At 40.5% G+C, this 23,390-nt stretch overlaps 1 protein-coding gene across 7 annotated transcripts in view; it reads right to left on the bottom strand.

The window, feature by feature from the left end:
* The window catches only part of srpk2 (SRSF protein kinase 2), a 65,165-nt gene that overhangs the window by 21,421 nt on the left and 20,354 nt on the right, over positions 1 to 23,390 (bottom strand). For all 7 annotated transcript variants that reach the window (XM_086209483.1, XM_086209487.1, XM_086209488.1 and 4 more), the window contains one exon: positions 824 to 975. In XM_086209483.1, the coding sequence (XP_086065609.1) occupies positions 824 to 975 (152 nt within the window). The remainder of the gene's footprint in view (positions 1 to 823; positions 976 to 23,390) is intronic.

Below are 23,390 nucleotides of genomic sequence, written 5' to 3'. Positions count from 1 at the left end.
AGGGTTAAAACAATGCTAAGATGTATTTAAAACAAAAGCCCAAACTAATCAGAAATATTTTAAAAATCAATCAGGCAGCCGACAAAAGGAGGTAGAATGGCAGCAACACATCTTTTTAAATCTTCTCTATTATCCTGCTGAATAAGTGAGGCATAAATTTGAAATGCTGCTCACAAAACATCCAAAAAATTAAGGCGTTTTCAGCAAAATGAGCCATAAGTCATCTGGAAAAAGTTTATAATACAGCTCATATTTAGGGGTGTAACTCTCCATCATTACCATGTATTTCCCCAGAACCAAAGTTGCACGTTTCTTCTATGAATCTGGACTGGTACTGAAATGTAGGTGCACTATTTTGTACGTAGACAGTTAGACTGTACCCTCTAGGAAATCATATGGCACTGAAGTGAGCTACACTCTAAAACAGGGGTTGTACGGTAAAGTTTTGCCATTTAAAACATGCAGCAGTACTTCCTACAGATATCAAATGATAAGTGAAGTGCATTATGTACTACAATGTTTACACTACGGGCATGTAGCTTTCTGTAACAGAGCTGTGTCATGAAAATGAACCTCTGAGCAGACAACACAGCCTTTGGCATCCTGAGCCACTGCAAGAACTGGACTGACGCTCCTTTCTGGCAGCAACCAAACAACCTTGAAATGTTGGTGTCATAACTACTGAGCCTGTTACGCTGATGGCAAAGATGACACTGCAGCAAATCCCGTCTGGACAGAGGAAGAGGGGCAAACAGAGAGTGACGGATGTGGAGAATGGAAGCAATGGTTTGGCACAAATGCCTTCAGTATGTGAGTTTCTGACCTTTGCAGTAGTCTGCGGGGTCCTCCTGCTCCTCATCATCGGAGCCCAGGATCTCCTCTTCCGGCTCTGGGGGCCCTGCCGGCTCAGGGGGAGGTGGAGGGGGTGGAGGGGGAGGAGGGACACTTACCGGGGCTTTCTGCTGGGTCTCAGGCCTGTAAACACAACAATGGGATTAGTCGAGTAACTTCTCAAGAGACTTTTCACTGGAAATCCTGTCAGAACATTTCTTTGAATCTTTTCATTATTTCTGGCTGTGACTCAGCAACTGTAGACTGAGCTGTAAGTACAGATGACTAATGTCAAAATAATAACTTGGGACATTTTCAAATATATAAATGTGAGTTGTTTAAGTCTCCATTGCTGACAGGCAGCATTCAACAGTGATTCATGCAGCACTTCGTTCATGAAAGCTTTCATATTTGTTGTTCTCAAGACACAAGTTTGACAAGTCTTTCCTCCAAAAAGTAGAAAAGAAAAAAGAAAAAAAAAAGGCTCAGGAAGTGATGTCACTGAAATCTGTGCTTGGAATAAAATAAAGAGGCGATTTAGCTGACATGAGCATACGAAGCCAGCAATGCTGAACCAAAAATAACCCATTTACAAACACTCATGTTGTCCAAATAGAGGGACGCCACAGCATCCGGTACACTGTTGATCACAATACAATAAATACACCAGAACCTGCTGCAGTGCATGGAAATATAAAATTCATTCAAGCCTTGTAAGTGATTGGAGGAAAAAGCATAAAAGAATATTTTACCATTTTTGACTTCAACTGCAACTTTTGAAATAAGGGACAAGCCACAAGTCAACAAATAAATTACTGGAACAACTTCTTCAAAAAAAAACTGAAACACTGATATTTTGCCTTTGGAATGAGGATAATCATTGTCATGTATAAGTTGACACCAGCACTTCTAAAAAAGTTCCCTAATGCTGCTTAATTTATAACTTTTATTTAACAAACTAGTGGTGGTCACTCACTCAGAGCCATGAAGAACTACTGTTCACCCTCTTAACTTATGTAAGATACTTAAAAACTGTAAATCTCTATAATTATAATGAGAAATTGGTATAATTAAAGTGGGTCTGCATTAATTTGTTCATATCTGGATATTCAGGCAAATATTCAAATTATATCTAGCTAAAAAATGACAAACAATAGAGTGGCATTTGGTTGAAAATACAATATGTGACTTTTTGGGCTTCTTTTCCCTGGCCAGTGCTTTTAGTTACCAGCCTTGTTCCACTTCCCTTTGCTAGTCTGAAATGGAACTCAACCCACAAGAGGGGAAACAAATAGGTTGCAGAGTACAGCCTGCCTCTTTCTCCTGCCCTGGCTAAACTTTGGGTATTCATAGCTGGCCCCCATATCCAGGACAACGCTCACTGATGGATCACTCACGGGGTTTAGATTTGAGGTTACGCAGTGATGACCAGTCCCACCTGTTCCATCTTGTCACTGTGCCGCCTAACAGACAGTACAGTATGCACATCTTCAATAACAAGCTTTAATTAACTTAGATTCTGACATGTATATTTTACTGGAACAAAAATACTAAAACAATATTTCTGTAAATTTAGCCAAATTATTATATTTCACTTGCAGCCCTTGAGCAAGACTTTCTACAATCAGAGGAGTGGCAGATAATACAAACAAGTGAATAAAATACCCACATGACTATAAAACACACATAAATTGGTACATAAATTGTGTAGAGTAACAGTAAACAGGTGATGGATCAACACAATAGCAATATTCCTTCCTCAGTATTTTAATGATTAAGGGGAAAACATGGCTCTCGCGTTCTTCAATTCAAGGACAAAGCCTGACAGTTCCAAACAATCCAGCATTTCCTGATCATGACTCAATTGATTTTCACTTTAAGACAACTGGCTGTTTCAACAATGCCTCCCCAGAAAAGAAAAAAAAAAAAACAAGCAAAAAAGAAGGAACTCCACAAACACACGATCAAATTCAAAATTAAGATGGAAAATAAAAACACACAAAGCCAGTGCTTGTGAGCTGTTATAAACTGCGGTCACAGCCGCAGACACATGATAGAGCCTCTTGGTGCATTGCCATGGCAACTGCAGCACAAGAGGGGAAAATCTAGAACACAAAGCGTTAACATGATGGCGATGCCAACACACATATACACGGACTCATGCGCGCACGCACGCACACACACACACACACACAGAACGATGCTGCTTCTCCCAATGCTGCAGTGAAGGACAGAAGATAACTTGGCATTGAGATTTCATTGCCATTTTACAACTCTCTGTCTCTCTCTCTCACACACACACACACACACACACACACACACACACACACACACACACTCACACAAACACTCTCTTTCTCACACTCTCTCTCTCTCTCTCTCTCTCTCTCTCTCGACAGCTGTGTCCTTGCAGTAGGATGCTGCATCTTTACCAAAGCAGTCACGTAGGGTGTCATACCTCACATCTATAAGCTCAATGCTTTTATACAGCTCATCTTGTCATTGGCTGTCCATTTAGCCCCCCCCCCCCCCCCCCCATAACTTTGTGAATACCAGCAGAGCAGTAAAAACATTAAGACAGCAGAGACACCACAGCCTTGAAAGACAAGCAGAATGGAGAGATGGAGCCAACAAACTGAAAGCAAACATCAAGAGAGAGGTAGAGAAGATGCTTAACAGCAGGCGTGCAGGAAGTAAGAAACAGAAAGAAAAAGGACGTCAGATACAGAGAGAGAAAAGTCAGACAGAAACTCAACGATCAAAGAGACAAACAGTAACATGCAGGCTGTGTAGACGAAGACAGACTGATGACTAGAGATGGGTAAAAGAGAGAGAGACACACAAATACAGTAAATAGAGAGAAAGGCAAACAAACATGACCAAGAAACAGAACATTACAACACCCACATCATATAACATTTAACACTCAAGATACTTATAGTGAGAGTTTTCAGTCAAATTTGATTTAACTACGTCTCGTTCTATCTGAAAATTCCCTGAAAAAAAAGGTGGAGGAGGTTAACAAAAAGGGGGGTGTCGACAAGCTCACATGAGAACAGCAAAACAGAACCTACATCATTAACTCCCAACAAGCTGCATAAGATTCAAGTAATCAGAAACACGGGTTACGTTGGCTTGATTTCCTGCTATTGTTAGTACAAAAGTAAGATCTTAAACCCTTTAAGAGTCAATTTAGAGTCAATCAATCATTCAGCTTGTCAGTCATTGTTCCTAAAAGCTGTTAGTTTAAGCATCGAAGCAGGGTCTTCATCTTCATAACAGTCTGTTTCATGATTAAATCTGCACCGAACTAAACCACCACAATCAGTATTCAAATAAGGGATCACGCGCAGCAATATTCAGGATTCCATACAAACCAATCAGCTGAGATTAGTTAACACCCTCTGGTTGAAGTCATATTAAATAGATTTCCTCATCCAATGGGTACAAATTTCCACACCTGGAGAACCAATTTGTGTCTCAACAGGGGTGTACATCGCATCTATGGTCACCCCTTTTTTTTGGGGGGGGGGGGGGTTGTTTTGTTTTTTGTTTTTTTCCCTAATCATTCATCTTCTGGACAAACTGGTGAGGAGAGCCAGCTCTGTCCTGGGCTGTTCACTGGACTCCAACCAGGAGGTGGCAGACAGAAGGATGTTGGCCAAGATGACATCCATCATGAACAACACCTCCCACCCCCTGCATCACACTGTGGAGTACCTGAGCAGCTCCTTCAGTTCCAGATTAGTGCACCCTCAGTGCAAGAAGCAGCGCTACCACAGGTCATTCCTGCCTGCCGCCATCAGGCTGTACGACCACACACTGAGAACATTCACGTGTCTGCTTTTAAGAAATGTGCAATTAATGGTGCAATAACCTATTCCCATTTTTCATACTTCATGTAAATATTTTTGTAAATTGTCCAATATAAATGTTAAGATATATTTATTTTAGTTTTTTTGTTTCTTACTTTATAAATATTGTCTTTCTTTTAATTTATATTATCCTTCTTCTTCCCTCTGTAAATGCTGCTGAAACTATTTAAATTTCCCCTCTGTGGGATTAATAAAGTATTCTTATTCTTATAGTATGTATCATTTGATTTACAAAGTGGGTTGTTGTTTTTTTTCTTTTAAAGTACTGATGCAGATGACACCCCATCCAAAAGGAAAATAACAATAAAAGGTCATTGGTAAAAGCGGTAAAATAACCTATATTGATGTTAATGTGAGAGAGACCCTCAGCGGCCTCGTAATTATGACCGGAGCAACAGAAGAAATAAGACTAGTCAATAGACACCAAGAAAGTCTGCATTTTTTGAAGAGGTTGGAGTTATGGATGGCTCAACAAAACATCAGACTCTTTTCGTGGGAGGAATGTTGTTGATAGCCAATGACTCACAAGTTTCAGACAAATGTTGCAATGGGAGACCACTGTTTGTTTCCCCTTTCAACCGCAAAGTCAAGGCTGTGTTTTAAATACCACGATTGTCCCGTAACCTTAACAAAACTGCTCATTTAAACCCAAACCATGATCCATCCTGAACCCTAACCAAGTGTTTTAGTGTGTGAACCTTCCCAGACCTTGACCATATCCCCATAAATCTGAAGTACCTTCCAACTTTTGAAAAAGTAAATAGAGATAAGGAGGTAGGTTTGTGAAAAGATGGCTGTTACCAGGCTGAACAGAAGGAGTAGGCGTTGTCCCGCACCACCTGAAACCATGAATCTCATCAAATACTACTGGTATTTATAAACCTAGGCAAACAGAACCAAATTATTGGGAAATTTCAGCTGAGGTCCGTCAGCCCAAACCCAAATCTGAGGGAAAATACTGCTTATCTTAAACTAAGGATATGCGTTATGTCAGCCACAATGTCAATCAATTATCAGCGGTGCTTTTTATGTCTCTGCCTTCAAGGTTGGAGCATAAAGGTTTGTGACCATGACTAACAGATCACCGCTTGTTTGCTCACTGGTGAAACAGAACCTACCCGGCGCTAATGTGAGTGGGTATAATGGAGGAGTAGTGGCGATTATCAGGATGGCACAAACACTGTCATGGTTCAGCTTGACAAGTGTGTGTTTGTGAGTGGCTTCACCTTTCCTCCAGGCAGCAAGTATGAACCATGTGGACTATCCTTCGTGGGTAGTCTCAGTATTTATGTGCTGATATAAAAGACGCCATGTCTTTGTGTTGCTGAACTCATGACGGTACATTTCTACATTTCATCTTGCCTGTCATGTGATTTAGAAGCTTGATTATGAGGCTTTGTGAAGGTGGGAGAATAGAATGAACACTTGATGAGCTACAGCAACATCCCGGTCCCAAATACACACAAGTTGAAGCAGACAGAGAAACAAGACGTCACCCCTCCTGTATCCGTGTCATGAAGCCACAGATTGCTTCATGGCCAGCCCATATTGAACATTTTTTTGTTTTAAAGCCACATATCTTCCAAACATTGCAACACTAAAATGGCTTCTTTTTATTTTTTTACTTCAAACAAACAAATAAGGAGAAAATTATCTGTTAGACAGCACTCTGTCATTGCTAAACCCTCAGTCTGGTTTTGCTGAAGCGCGAACGCTGTTGCTTTCCAACCAGAAAAACATAAATCTAAAGAGAAACCCTGAATTAAACTGAAATCAACCTTGGGTTTCATTCATTCACACAAAGATTTCCAAAAAAGTTGCGCTGTGAGAAGGGTTACCATGCCTATTTCAGAGACAGAGCATCTTTAGCGGCAGTCCTCTGTGTAGGTGTAACATCCCTGGCATGGCAACATTGGAGGTAAAACACAAGAAATAAGTGTGCGCTGTGCAATAATAAGTCACCACACGAGTAATTTAGGTGGCACATGGCAGGTGACGGCAATGTCAGAAAACACACTTTAAATGTGTGTTTGGTATGAAGATAATTTTCATATAACTTGCACAATAATATGCTTCTAACTAGCAATTTGATGTTGCCTAAACCCTGAATACACAAGATGACTTCCTTACAGATCATGAACGCTAAATGACTGGCTTTAGCAGGTATTTATGATGAGCAAAAAATTTAAACTCTAGTGAAAACACTCGCAAAAACGACTAAACTGGAGTAAACAAACACAGAGGTGAGAGAGAAGCTGTTTTTACATGTGCCACCATCTGTGCCAAAAAGAAAAAGAAAACATTTGGGTGAAGTTGTGGAGAGGTAGACATGGGAAACATGCACTGAAAAGACTATGGAGGAGTTGGAGGGTGAGTAAAATCAAATATCCTCTGGTGAGGTGACAAACTGGCATCAAGGCTAGTCTATGTAGGCTAACTCAACTGTGGTTCCTGTGTAAAACCCACTAAGACAGTGGGGTAATGCATCTCCAGCTTAAATATCAATACCATAACTGACAAAAATTGAATGTTTGATCTCCTGAGCCTGATTTCAACCTTCAGAAGTGCTGCATAATAAAAAATTTCCCCTTGCAAACGTAATTATGAATCTGGTACAGCCTAAATATGTGACCATAACACAAGCGCAGACAGGAATCTTTCAGCCTCTAAACTTGTCAAGTAAATAGCAGCAGGATGTGCCTTTCCACTCGTCGACATCATGTCATGTGCTTGGGCATGCCTGTGCTGCTTCTTCAACCCTGACTCAAGTGTGTGTTGTCAAAGCTGAACACGAACACACACACACACACACACACACACACACACACACACTGCCCATTTTCAGTCTCATCATTTCCACTCTCACACCCCTCAATGGCATCTGCAGCTCCAGTGTTACATTTTAGTCCAGTGTGCCTGTCTTGATTCAGGAAATTAGAATACAATAGAGCACCGTTTTTCTTCTCAGGATTGCTTGTGTACAGAAAGATAGGTTTGTCTTTGCAGAGGAACGTCCAAGCTTCATCATTACTATTAAACTTGCTCAGTCATGCATACTCATCAAGACTGCAGTGGAAATAATAAGTATAGTGTTGAAGGATGTGAAGAACAGAGCAAGAAAACAGATGTAAAATGATTTCATTTAGACAAAATCCACAAGATTGAGATGGAATCGGAGATGCCACTGAGGATTGGATTCTTCACCAACTTTCCCTTCACAAAAATCTCTCATCAGACCACACTGTGCAATCGTGCCTGAACAGTTCTGTTTCTCTAAACTGCTGAATCGACAGTGTAGAGGTAAAAAAGAATCTCCCAAGTTTTACCTGAAAAACAAGTGATCTTCTTCATTTAAATGTAGCTTAATCAACAATTACAATTACTGACACTAACATCATTTTCATCTTTCTTTCAGGCTAGATCCTCCACAGTTGAACTCTCCATTGAGAGGTCTATGAACAACATTAACACCCATCTGTTCATAGGCTTTAGATCCCAGTTCTTGCTGAAGTCGGCAGCATTTGCAAATGACAAGGATTATAACTTCTACTATGGAACAGGAGATGCATTTAGAACTTGGATCAACCACAGTGTTGTGGATATGGAAGCTACAGCAACAATGTCAAAATGTTTGATTTAAGAAGATTCTTTTGAAACTGAGATGCTTAAACAACTATAATCTAAAGAAAGTAAATAATAATTTACTCTCACAACACTTTAGTCTTATACTAATTCAAGCTAACATTGTTTTCTGATTTCATTCATCATTCATCCAGACTCTTTTAATGACACATACGAGCTTGAAAACACAAAACAGAGAAGTGAAATATTTTGTTTGTATATGAGAAGGAAAACTGATGAGGCATACAGGATTTTACCAACTTTAACTGTCTCTAATCTTGGTTTTGACTGTTGTGGTATGGCTGAAACACTTCACCACATCTTCAATGCATTCATCTGTCATTGCAGATCGCTTCCTTTGTAATCAGCTGGAGCTGCTGCACTGACCACCGGAACTGCACAGACCCAGACCTCTATTTCTACAAGGCTAGTCCATTTTTATCCCCTCTAGACATGAAACTGCCATACTCCAGGCCTATATATGACAGAATCTACACAAAATTATGTAAGAAAACAAACACACAGTGTTTAAAAATGATTCAAACAGATATATTGTTGTATCAGAGGCAATTCTAGGGAGGAGTACGGTGTTTGTGTTTTTACATGAACTGAATCAATGTTCATCTATGAGCCTAGAGTTAAAAAAATCAACACAGGACATGCAGAGCAGCTGACCATGTTTGAAAAATAATGCTGATGTAAAAAGCAGGAGAATATTCAGCTTAAAATCTCATTGGAAAACTCCTCCAAACACATGTAGCACAGAAAGAGCCAGGGTAGCAGGGACATCTTTTAGGTTAGTCTGTTTTTCTATTTCCTTCTGTTGTTGGGCCAAAGTGAAATGCAAATTAACAATAAATGCATGAACATGCCATGTCCAAAAACTGGAATCCTTTTTAAGCCCAGCAATTTAATTAATGTAATTATTTCTGATTCCAACACTTAGTTCAACAGTCTTTCATTGCTTGGGAATATGATTGATGAAGTATGATATTTTCATCTCCATTTCTTCACAGGCGTGATGCCGCAGTTACAGTTGATGACAAAGAAAGTCACAAAGCGTTGCTAACACCTCACCAAGCACTGAGAAGCCATATGGAACAGTTGACCGCTCTCAGGTTTAAACTTGATGACTCATCCTTTAACATGTCTCGTTATCACCAAGGTAACAGGTTTTCCTTAGCAACAAGAGCATCATCCTCCTCTCTCAATGGTAAGGCGTGGGATTTAGACTGCGGGTGTCCTTCAGCCCTGCTTAGCCATTCCAAAGGTAAAGTCTCTGATTGATTCATCATCCATCTTTCATTTTCTCTCTTTCTTGGCCTGTGTCTGCTGGACAGCTGACTCATTCCCTCCTCTCCTCCAGTGTATCTGTCTGTGTGAGAGCTGAGACCTCACCACTATTTTCAGGATGCAGCCTGACGTCACCGGCTGCACTGCCCCCACATAACGTCTACCTGCTTAATACATTATTACTATGTGGTGCAAAGCTGGACGTCATACAGTGGAGGAGGCTTATGCCATCATATAAGGTAGTTGAGGTGGTTTTAGTTTTCTGAACTTATTGATATAAGTCGGTGTAGCTGACTCCTGTGATTTTGGTAAGAAGACCAATATTGATCACATCAGTGCATTGCTAAAGATGTCATATTTAAAAGAGTTATATGACTCACTTACAATAGCTCTTGAAAGGAGAAGAGGCTCAAGGTGAGTTTTCCTCAAGTACGATGATTCTATCATCCAGACTGAGGAAGAGAGATGGCGGAACGTGACAGATTACTCAGAGCACAAATCAATTGAAAAGTATTAGGATTATTAGATACAGTTTACCTTTTCAGTGCTTTGGGAGCTACAGATGCACAGGATCTGATTAACGTATTTATTTTTCATGCATGTAAAGTATTGCTTTAATTGCCGCTGGCTGAGCTGCTGTAACAAGTGGAATTCCTTCACAGGGAATCACACAAGTGAGGCATCATAACTATGGCCTACCATCTAGCTCAGACTATACATTTCACACTATATTTTATTTCACCGGCCTCTCTCTTTTTTTTAACCTCAACTAAGCCATCTCTACAAAAAACAAAACAAACAAAAAAACACCAAAAAAAACTGTCCAGAGATAATAGTCACAGGGTTTTTAGGTTTACACAAAGATAGAACAAAAAGATGAAAAATAAATGGTTGTGCTCATTTTGGCACATGAATCAAATCAGTTTTGAATTTTCCACAGAGGTAGTGGCCAGTAACACAAACCCAGCATTTGAGTAAAATAGGCAGCTAAACCCCTGCAGCCATGAATCCTGTTTACTACCTCCTCACGCAATAGATGCTGAGCTAAATGAGAGAATACAATTCAGATGCTTGTGTGAAAACCGAAAGTTCATTTGCTTTTTTACAATAATGATAAGGTCACAGTGTTTTGTGCAGGGTTCTTCATGTTTACGCCAAACAGCTTTCTAAAAATAAAACATGAATACTAAGGCTCTGCTTGGTGCCACAGGGTCCAGGAAACACCAATCCGGCTGAACTGACTGATGCTTAGATTCCCCACGGGCAGCTGATGGATTCAAGACCACGCACCACGCTGTATTGACTAAGCTTGAAAGTAAATCTACAATAAATACACAAATGAAAACAAAATACTCAAAGATGACGAAACAAAAACTGGAGCAAAATCTACACAAAACCCTGTAGCACACACAAATACAGTGATTCTTCAATTCTATTCTAATTCTATTCTTCATCAAAGCGAAACACATCTGTTGGGTATTAGGAAACATGATAACGCCAGCTGACTTGGAAGAATTTTAGCATCGGAAAACAGAAATACTGCTTTACATGGCTGGTAGGTCAGCAACACACGCGCGCGCACACAGCCCCTCGAGGCCAAGCGACTGCCGAGCCAACAGCACATGTCTCTATTTTGAAAACACACACAGAAACATCCAGATGCCCAATCACAAACTTGTAAATAAGCAAAATTATTTCCATAACTCTAGGTTTTCCTTGGTGTGCGTGTATGTGTATGTGCATGCGTGTCACATGTGTTCCTGTGTCCTGTAATACAAACAGTCATTAGTCTGGGACGCTGGTTGACTGTACTCCTTATAGCAACATTAAAGCACATATCTTAAATGGAGGAGGATAAATGGTCATCTGCTATGTCTTTGTGCAGTGTGCTCTGTAAACCCTGCAGGCTTCTATAGCACACTCATTCATTGACATTTGGTATTTATACATTCCAAAGATGTCAGCCAACCACAAAGCGTGGTATTGTGGACGTTACATCCGCCAGCACTCACTCACAGCAAGCAAGAGCATTATTGGGCACCATGTGCACGTATGTTGAATGCAGTGCAAACATATAACAGCAGATGCATGTGAAGCTCACGTTAACTCATGATTGGTAAACAAGAAAGAGGGACATATTCATAAAACTGGACGTATATCAAGGGACTAATGAAGTCTTTTCTACAGCTGGCAAGGGTTTGCAAAAACAAACAGATGTGATTACTAAAACCACCAAAAGTGTACTGCATAGCTTTCTTTGATGCAAAGTATTTTACCAGCTTATTTTGTATTGCCCTGGTTGAGAATGTTGTTTGAAGCCTTGTCAATGTCTCTTGTCCTGCTGTGGGTAGCTGACATTGTTGCTATAAGTTTAGATGTTTTTGTCAAGATCAGTTAAGGTCAAATGTAGTGAACAATGTAAAATGCTTGAGCCTACATATTTTTTTTTCAGCTGAATATGTAAAGTCACGCTCGTTACCTCATGCAGCAAAACAATAGCGTTCCCTGGAGTCACCATCACGGGTCACTGTAGCTTTTCAAGTAATTTACACTTTTGTGTGAATAAACCAGCACGCAGGGTATGTTGCAGGTGGACTTTTACGTGGAAGGTTTGACATTTTTTAATTAAATCATTAAATCATTTCTTGCAAATTAAAAAAAAGGGCAGTTTTTTTTCTTGTGTGTTTATTGAGGTGTATAAGCTCCAATGCTGAGAATGATGTTTGTACAAGAGTTTGACACTAATGACTGTTTACACATTCATGTTCTGAAAATAGGCTTCTAGTGGTATACCGGTCTCAAGGCTGCCAGCAATCACACAGCATACAATGTGAAATTATATGGTTTTAGGCTTATCAAAAACATATCAAAGTTGAAATGTCATCTTATCAGGACATTAAATTGTCTAAGACTTGTTTCTAATAGTAGTTTTAAACCGTAATAATAATTTAATACAATTCTAGATGGTCACATAGTTCTCTGAGCTGAATATCTCATCCCATTGCAACCTGAGCAGAAGGGGGGGGGGGGGGGGAGTGTCTACGCATGTTTCCCTAAGAGCGTCATTTGTGATATCACAATGACTCTAAAGTCGGTTGTGGTTCAGGATGTAACAAACACACACACACACACACACACACACACACACACACACGCGCATGTGTGTTTTGGAAACCTTAATGAAAACAGCGAGCTTTAAAGCTATGTGAGAGATGTGTGTTCAATCCAAAAGAAGATTGTGCTTCTATATTCTAGTTTGCTCAAAACTTAACTTTTATATGAAAAACAAAAACATCTCAGACACATTTTTTTTAAGTCAAGAGAATGATTTTTGTCTTTATGTCTGGGGTGGATCAACCTTAAGTCACATATACAAATAATTTCTTTAGCTTTTGTCTCAAGTTAAACCATAAAAATGCCTTGATAAAGTGAATATTTCATAAATATATCTGGGAAAAATATTGTGATCTAATCTGTGATATGGTTCACTGTTTTGAAATTAACAATAATTCACATGGTTGTTTAATAATCCTTCTGAAAAGTAACAAGACATTATGAGTTTTCAGAGGCAGGTCCTAAAGAATTGATATGAATCACTGTCAGATCTGTATAAACCTGCCTCTAAATGACTGCAACATAATATTGGCTTGTCAATCAAATATCTTCTCTATCTGTAAAGAGAGAAGATATTTTTCAGTTGACATGTCTGATATGGTTACAATTGAATTAATCAAATGTTTAGTTTAATTCTTCATTTAGGTGATCTACTCTGTTTCACATATCTGATCTGAAAAAAAAAAAGCATGAATAACTGCCATCCTCATACATTAAACGAGGTGAAATGCAATTAGCTGTATGAATGCACGTAAACGTATGATTGCTTTGCAGTTTTAACAGAAGTTTAATCTTCTCAGAAGATAAGCAGAAACAAAGATGAAAGGAGATGATAAAGTGTATTTCTGTAGATCATGAGTCCCCAGGAAGACAAAAAATAATTCGGTAAAGGGGCAAACACTTGGAAAAACATCAGCAGTTTCTAGGTGAAAAGAGAGTTTTTGTTTATCTCATTTTGAAAACTCCTGGAGTCAAACCACATTTTTATGCTGCAGAACCATTTTAGGAAGAAAATGACTAGTCGACTGTTTAATATCCAACAATCGAAGACATAAATACTGTGTTACTAGCATCTTAAAATATTTACGTAACTTGCTTCCTCCCAAAGTAAATGCTCTGTGCAGGTACAGTTCCAATCTGATCAAGTTTTCCCAGAGCCCAAACTTATTTAATATTTCTTCAAAAATGAAAATCGAGGGGGCTATCTAGCAATATTGAAGAAAATACAGAAAAATAATCCTGGATCAGTCTTTACACACAAAATCATTCAAATGGGTCTTGTAGGTTTTGCCGAACAGATGGGCAGAGAGACAAACAAACAAACAGAAACAGACCACCAGACATGAATGAAAAAATAATCTCCTTGGTGTAGCTATTAATCATAATTTGGACCATTGCTCAAGTCAATCCGGTCCCTCTGCCACCTTCTCTTGCTCATTGACTAGCTGATCTCATTGAGGCGCCTTGATAAATAGAGAAATTCAAACTTGCACCGCCTTTCTTGCCAACAAGATTTGCAATGTAACACCCACAAGCATTCAACTCTCCTTTTCTGATGTTTTTCTCCTCTACCTGTGTCGTAGGGCTCTATGGCGCAAGCGGAGCGCACATAAAGCCAGACTCCATCTCTTCTTAGCGACCGCACATGAGCTATACTCCATAGGGCAGGAAAAAAAGATGAACGTATGAAGAGAGAAAACAGTCGCTGGGCTCTCCTCTGTTAACGTAGACAGAGAAATGTTGCAACAAGGCAAACTCAGCCTTGAATTCTTCCACAAGTCACATGGGGCCCTGACACCCACCTGCTAAGGATCCTTCTCAGTGACTGTTCAGTTTGATGTGTGCAAGCATAAAGGCAGTAATGCATCCACACATACAAATATAAGTCAGATGCATCTCTTTACCAACATATCTCACATATACTTCAGAAATTCAACATCCACAGCACATCCCCACCTCTCCAATTAAAATTAACTCATTACCCTAAAATAAACTCTGAACACTACAAAAACAACACTACAACACTGTTCCCAAAAAGTAGTCACTTAATATGATCTGAATGGCAGGTGATTAACATACCAGTGCATCTGGAACTGTCCTTTTGCATATTCCTGTTAGCTGAGAGTGAGAGTGAATCAGGGGCCAGTAGTTTCAGGCAGACAGACCGCTGGTGTTGGACTGAGGTGAAGCTAATTAAAAATAATGACAAGTGGACTGTCCCTCTAACCATCTCAGCTTCATCACATAACTTGTGAGACTTTAATAGAAGAGTTTATGTCCCTGTCTGTATTGAGGTTGGTGAACAGCATAACTTAGCATGGCTAAATTGGGCCATCCCCGAAAAAGTCCGATGGGCATGATTTTTTTTTTTATATTGGTAATTGGCTGTATTGAACAAGCAATATAGTGTTGGTCACTCCACTACTTTGGCCCCAACTGCAATATCTGAACTACTATTGGATGGCTTGTCATTAAATTAAGCACAATCTTTGTGACCAGTACCAGAGAACATCAGGACCAAGTTTCTCTCAACTCAGCCGGAGAGAGCAGAGTAACCAGAAAACAGTCTGTGCACTTATTTCTCCCCCTCTACTGTTTTCTTTTTACCTAGTCCATATTTTATTTGAGAAAATAAGGGGTAAATATGAGTTTAACAAAATGAAAAACCAAATGAAGACAACTCAAAATAAATTGTAGGATGAAGAGTGACTTGGTGTTGTTGAACGGGGAGGAGGAGCCAACTTTTAATGTTTTGATTACAAACTGCAACCGATAAATCCTGCTCATTCTGCATTTAAGGCAAGTATTCATGGACCGTTCTCAGTGGAATTGCCACACTCAGCATGACAGTGTGTGCCAACACTAAACACCAAAACAGCCACAGTAGTGCGATGTGCCTTGACCACCAGGTTCCTGCAGTGAAAATAGAGGCCTGGGTGTGATTAGAACATGTCAGTTGGGACATTGGAAGTCTTTCATGTGCCCAGAGCTGAATAAACCCCAGACTCCCGTGACCATGTTGCAGGAAGAGACAGTTGAACAGTGTTCTCCAACACAACAGACGAATACTGTTCTCAGTTATGCAGCAGACGGTGACTCAGTTCTACAGGGTAAAAGGTGTTGAGGGGCGATGTGTGTGTGTCTGTGTGTGTGTGTGTGTGTGTGTGTGTGTGTGTGTTAGTAAGTTTTCTGCATTGGTGTGCGGCTAGGAACAAAAGGAAACCATAAGTGGTACCTTCATTTGCAAACGTGTTATCTTTCACACATACATATGCAAAGCTGCACACACAAATACATGCTTCCCCACACATAAACAGGTCATTATCATTCCACTGCCTCAATGCTGCAGCATCAGATTAGTCCCCCCGTGACCTAACATTACCCAACACACTGCGCAAGTCTGCAGAGAGCAATCTAGCTTCTCCCTTTATCTTCCCTCGCTTTCCCTCCTCTCTTCTCTTCCCCCTACTGCTTTTTATCTTGATCTCTCTGAGGCTCCCCGGCCGTCTCCATCTGCTCTCTCCTGAGGTTTCTGCTGTCCTTTCCTGTTCTTTGCTCCCTATATGTCTCTATCTTGGTCTTTCCCTCTCCAGCATTCCTCATTTAACTTTATCATTTCTTTCTCAGTTCCACTATGGGATCATCTCTCTACCAGGGCAATGTAGTTCCATATTCTTCTCCTCCTCTATACCAAAAATTAACCAGCCCAATTTCTTTCTCTTCCCCCATTTCTGCTGAGTATAAATTACAGTGTCGACACCAGAAAGACTAATACACTGACGGAAGATAAAATAATGAGAGAGGAAGTCTGTGCTCCAACTGCATGCTAACTAGCCAAACTGCAGCTAAAGGCACAGCAGGATACAAATATGCCACATTTAGGGCACCTAAAAGAGAATCGTTTTCCTTTGTTTCCTCAGCGAGTTGCTGTTGCATAACTTAAGTTTATTATCAGGGTAGAAATAGGGCCTGACCAATACAGGATTATGGGGGATAATGCTGATACCAGGGGGCGGCATGGCTCAGAGGTAGAGTGGCCGTCTAGCAACCAAATGGTTGCTGGTTGATCCTCACTCCCCCCCGTGACCATATCCAATATCCTTGAGCAAGATACTGCGCCCCTAATTGTTCCTGATGGCCCTGCGACAGGCTGGCAACTCATCCAGGGTGAACCCCACCTCTAACCCAATGTCAGCTGGGATAGGTTCCAGCCCCCCGCAACCCTTAATGGATAAGCGTGATAGAAAATGGATGGATAGATTTCTTTTTTCTTTTTTTGCTTATTATGATCCCTTAAATGTGATGTAGCTGAGCCAGGATAAAATGATGGATGGTCAGTGATCTGATCAGTAACATCCCTTCTAATATTCTAAAAACCAGGTGCTTGAGAGATGCTGGATGTTTACAGATGATGCTGGCATTGTAGAGTAAAAAAAAAAAAGGTAAAATAATTCTATCAGGCAACATTCTTTTTTTGCAGTGAGCCCTAAGACAGAGTTATCCAAAACTTGTTAAAGATACAACATTGCCAGGACATTTCACAGTTTAAAACTAACTTCTCTGCTCAAAATGCCATCAATGTACTGAAATAACAAACACCACAGAGAATCTAATAATTGTAAATTACCTAAAGCTTCTTTTTTCTGAATTATGTTTCCTAAAAAAAAAAAGACAACAACACTAATATAAAAACTTTGTATCGGCCAAGATTAGCACAGCTGAAATAAGCAATTCAAGTTTGAATTAGATTAACGGCTGCCTGCCTCCCTCGGTGTGTTCGTTTCAATGTCATCCAAGTAGCAGCCAACTTCATCAAGATCTTTTTAACTAATGACTTCACAGCAACAATGAATCTAACCAATGTCGCCACTATAAGACAGCTGCATGGGATCCGGTTCCAACAGAGAAACTGAATCCTCCCTAATGGATCCAACACCAGATGATAGAGAGATAGTGGGTAGACGTAAAAAGAAGATAAAAGAGAGAGAGAGAGACGGTGAAGAGATATGGAATGGAGAGAGAGTTGACATCCACACCACAGGAAAAACTGAAATACTGTATATACAAATATACTGATCCAACAGGGAAAAGAAACACAAATACAGCCATCATCTAGATCATTAGAAACTGCTTGTCATGGGAATCTAATCGTGTCAGTGCAATTCTATAAAACCAAAATGAATTGTAATCAACAGCAAAAGCAATCACAGAATTTGAATTTATCTTTCAAACAAACAAATGTGGAAGGTTTTTTACCCTAAAATACAGTCTTATTTTGATGAAGTTGTGAGATGTGTAAATGTAAGCTGCCAAACCGAGGGCACTCGGACACCTAACACCTCTGACCACATCATTTTTCCACAGCCAAACTTAATGTAAAAATAAATGCCGTTTTTCACCACATTCAACCTAATTTATCAGCCCCAAAATTCTTTAAAAGTTCTTTCTGGGCCCATGCTACAACCCTCCACTGAGTTTGGTGAGAAAAAATATGATCCTACCAACAGACCAACGGCACCAATCACATGACATTAAGGAGCGCCTTTTTATTGATCATATGCGTATTAAAACATATGACTGTGCTATTTCATCGCTGACGTTGTTTACTCCCTATAAAGTCCCTTCAGTTTCACCCCTCCACAATAACAGTATCATCCTGCACTCTATGGATTTTTAATCCATCTCATCAGCATTCCCAATACCCCAGCATGACCTTTGACCCTTACAGTCATGCCTGGTGATACCACCACTTTGCTGAGGCCCTTGCTGCAGATCCAGTGCTCAAGGGCAGATCACATGACCACTCCTTGGGGGCTATCGCCATGGTGATCGCCTTCGACACAGTACTCGTGAGGTGTCTTGTTCCTGGCTGTTTGACTCAGTGATTCCAATTACTGATTAATTGTGTAGGATTTAATTGAGATGGGTGGATATTATCAGTGCTCATCAGTGCTGACACAGCAAGAAACTTATGCTATGCATTCCAGTTGAGCTTGTTTGAAGAGACAGGAAATTTCAGGTCAGTTTTGACTACGCACACACTTTTTTATTTGCAAAAGCTACATCATGGAAAGGCCTTGGAGGAATAGAAGGGACAGCCTACATGAGGCTGTCTCTTTCTGTATTCTGCAAAAATGAGGACTAGAGGCAAATAAAAGAAAACGAGGTGGCAGAGGAGATTGTAAAGGCAATCATGTGTTTCTTCCCAGACATGAGAAGCCGGGCTGGAGAAAAGGTGAGGATAATGGGGGTGTAATGGCAGCCTTGGAGCCAGACAGCTAGGGCAGGCTGCTTAGTTTGCTAGCTAGCTCCCTGCCACGCTTCATTAGCTATTGTCATGCCGTAGCATGGCTGGGGCCACTCATGCAAGTGTGTGTGTGTGTTTGTGTGCCCTGTGTGCGCCTGTAGCGATGTGGGTCAGACTGGAGAAGATGGTGGAGGCCATATAAGCCAGTTGAAGCTATTTACTGTGTAAATGTGATGGCTGCCACCCCGTCCGCCCAGAGCTGGATGTGATGTTGCCAGCTGCAGCAGCGTGGATCACTGAAACAACTGGACGCATACCAATACTTCACACAGCATCTTTTGTTCTCCCTGCTCTAGTTTTCTTTTCTCCACTTTGATATTTCCTTTCATTTAATCCTTTTCCATGTTGTTGCAAAAGCTACAACAATTATAACATTATAATTGATTACTTCATTGACATAAAATTAATCTGCAGCAATCAATTCTTTGTGCTATTAACAAGGCTGCGGAATGCTTGCATGCTGAATATAGATGTGTGAAATCCAGACGATTATGCAATTAATCAAGACGATAATTAGAAGATCAAGTGGTTGTCAGTTGTAGCCCCTCTTTCTCTAGTACGGAGCACACAAGGATACAAAAGCTGACAGAGGAAGGAGGCAGAGTATGAGGATATATCATCCTGTGGCCTTGTTTCAACTGGTGTCAGGTAAATGAAAGGAGATGAGATGGAAATTTTAGGTTCTGTTGTGAACTGCTGGAGGTGTGTTCATGTGTGTGTGTGTGTGTGTGTGTGTGTGTGTGTGTGTGTGTGTGTGTGTGTGTGTTGGTTATCTATCATCAGCTAATGGAGGATGATGTTTAGTCCATAAATCTGGCTCTTGTATGTGATGCTACCTTTAATACCTTTAATCACTTGTGCTGGATCTTCCCCACTCTCTCTGTGTCTGTCTCTTTTACTCCTTCCTCACCTCTGACTCACAGATCCTCTCTAAATATGTATAGCCTATACAAATGTACATAATTTTAGATATTTGTTTATCCTTCAGCATTTATTATTCTTGCTATTGTTATAAATCTATTCTGTGTATGTGCTTAAGGGGAGCAAAAAAATGTGTCCAGTTCCTTGTGTGTTTACACAGTTGGCCAATAAAACTGATTCTGATACTCAAACACACATGTATGTGCATCATGCACTAATTTAAAGTAAACCTATGTCTTATTTTGCTAAAGATAACCACATTTTTTCCAATCTATGACATTCACAGTCTGAAGTGTATGTGCTATTTTCAACTCCATGCTCAACACTGATTACTACTCTCCCCTGAGCACACAGATTGCTTAACCACTTCTTGACAGAACACACACACGACCATCAAGATCAAAGATGGTGAGGTTTACTCACAGCCTCTCAACCTTCTTCCCTCTAAAGTCCTACAAGACCTATAAGCCAGCTTCGCAACAAAGCCGGCACACTCTTGACCTTTTGGGTGTTTATTTATTCAACCTTTGATTAATCCTCTAAGAAAGTCTCCTCAAAGGACCTAAGCCCTCTACTCCAGCAGCGTCAGTTATGACCCACAATGACGTGCTGTCACCCCACAGGAAGAAGCTTTAAGCTGCTCAAATTCAACAAGATGTCAAAACACACACATCCAAACTCACACGCTCCATGTCCTCCCATCCATCTCAGCCATGCCTTAAGTGCCAAGTTACACAACAAGGATCGTCTTCCCAATGCAAATGCTCTGAGAAATTTGTCACAGCCGTCTCATGCTCTTTTCCGGCCCATCCATCCATCAATCTGTTTGTTCTGACCCAGATGAAAAACTCCGGGGCAGCTTGTGAATGTGTGTGTAGTGCCTAGGGCCCAGATGGTTTAGTAGACTGAAGGGTGGTGTTGATATATCTGGAAACAGAGGCCCAATTTAGGATTTGAGTCATAGACTATATAAAAGAAGTGAAGCCAATGAAGACTGGATTTAAACCTGCATTCTGTCAAGTAGCCAGCAGGGGGAGACCATAATTGTTACAAAAAGAACATTTCACTTCATTTAATACCAAAATAAACATTTCCCTAGCGAGTTTAAGGTCTAAATTGTTATTTTTAAGTCTAATTCAAATTATTTTACATCTTAAAGGTAAGAAAGTGAAACTAACAATAATGCCAAACTGGTTCCTTCAATGCGTGAGTAGAAAATTCGTGTACTCATTTTATACAGTCCACATTTATACAGTTCAGATGAGGTCTTCAAAATCACTCAAATTTGCTACAATACAGTTGATATTCACATTAATGATTAATCTATACTTTGCTTGGGGCAGCACAGTGGTACAGTGGTCAGCACTGTCACCTCACAGCAAGATGGTTCTGGGTTCGATCCCTGGCTGGAGCACGGGATCTTTCTGTGTGGAGTCTGCATGTTCTCCTTGTGCCTGCGTGGGTTCTCTCCAGGAACTCCAGCTTCCTCCCACAGTCCAAAGATATCAAGAGGGGACGAGGTTAATTGGATACTTTAAATTGACCATAGGTGTGACTGTGAGTGTGAATGGTTGTCCGTCTATATGTGTTGGCCCTGTCCAGGGTAAACCCTACCTCTCACCCAAAGGCTGCAGGGATAGACTCCAGAGCCCCCCACGACCCTTAACAGGATAAGCGACAGAAAATGGATGGATATACTTTGTTTGCTGGATTTATCTTGAATTTGTTTGAACTGTTTATTTACTATTAAAATGTAAATAATATCAAGACTATACAGTGTACTACTGTCTTGACAGCACTGTAAGTTTAGTGACAGAGGCATTAAACCAAGTTCTTAAATCTAATCAAGTCTGATCTTCTAAACATATCCCTTGTCCCTTCAAACATTTGCAAATGAGCTGTTCAATCATGCCTTTCTTCATATAAAACCAATGAGTGTTGCATTTGGTGTCAGGCAAAAAAGGCAACACCCCAGATGTCCATGTAACAGTCACAAGGGTGCATTGTTCCATTGTGGCATTCTAATACAGCTTGGAGAACCGGGGTTGTGTTATTAAGTACTTATGGTTTTATACTGGGGATAAAACCTCAACTTGTTATAATACTGAATAAGCTACTTCCAAACTGGTTGATCTGAGATAAGAAAGAGACAGTTGCATGCAGTGCTGCTGAAATATGAGATGTTGCAGCCATTGTGTGTGTGATTGTAGCTCTTTGTTGCTGCCTGACACACAACAATGAACTGCTGCATTACTCTTAATTACACTCACACTACTGTGACCCAAACAATACAGGGATGGGAAACCAAGCCGACGAATCAAATCAACAAATCTCACCAGTCCAGGTCTCCCTCTCCTTCTACATCTATGTGACTATTTACCTCCATGCATTCTCCATTTGATGCATGTCTACTGCCAGAGCGTCTCCACAGTAAAACTCAATTGAGGTCCATCCAAAACTGCCAATGTAACACTGCTCTCCTCTGTGCCCAACTGTCCATGTAAAATGCCTGATATTGTTAGTGCCCATTTACTTCTGCTTATCTGTGCACCCACTGCGCTGTGCTTGTGCCGGTCTGGGGCCTGGCAAAGGCTCGGTGGATGGCAGCAGCTCTTCCTGATCGTACTTGGCACAGCATCAGTGGCTACCTGAGTCATCCAGTCTGCCTGCTTCTCACCCTCCAGCACCCATCAAATCGAGCTCTTTCCGCATTTCCACACTGTGAAAGAGGAATGTGGGCTTGGTCTGTTCCGGACTGAATGGATATGCACGGAGTACGCACATACACGTCACAACATTAGCTTTTACATTCACTACCATAGACTGTAATGAAAACTACAAAGACCAGCATCTTTGTTGTCTGAGATGTTTCCCCTCCTTATTTTTGTTTTTCTCCAATCCTCAATTGACTTAGTTTTACAACTGAAAAACTCCCCACACAATAAGACACTACAATACCCCAGACTTTCCTTGATCTAAAAGTCTGGAATCATAAAGGCTTTAATTGGGAATAAATATGTGCAAACAATTAACATTTTTGTACCCTGAGGTTGAGATAAATGTGAAATTAACAAAGCATAGATACAATTGCTCATCATATCATAAGAAATTCCATCATGAAAATTTGAAATGAGGTTGTATGTCTTTGTCCGATAGTACCAACTGTGCCACGTGACTGATGAATTCTAGTGATTTTGCCATTTAAACTGCAAAAAATACACGTTTGATGCATTAATTCCCTTACAAAAGCTAAAATTATGATTCAAGAGTCCAAAGAAATGTGGGGTTTGAAAGTTGTGAGCTGCTCAGAGGTGCCCTTGTTCAGTAATGCTATGCATCGAGGTGCGTCATGTGGCGAGCTGTTGTCTTGCATCGCTGCCGAGATGCACTGCTGCTGCTGCTGCTGCTGCTGCTGCTGGCTGTGTTTA

The sequence above is a fragment of the Aulostomus chinensis genome, chromosome 7, assembly GCF_037954235.1.
Source record: "Aulostomus chinensis isolate RoL2024-O1b breed Wild chromosome 7, RoL_Achi_v1.0, whole genome shotgun sequence".
Classification (NCBI taxonomy): Eukaryota; Metazoa; Chordata; class Actinopteri; order Syngnathiformes; family Aulostomidae; genus Aulostomus; species Aulostomus chinensis.
This window is presented reverse-complemented; position numbering and strand designations above follow the sequence as displayed.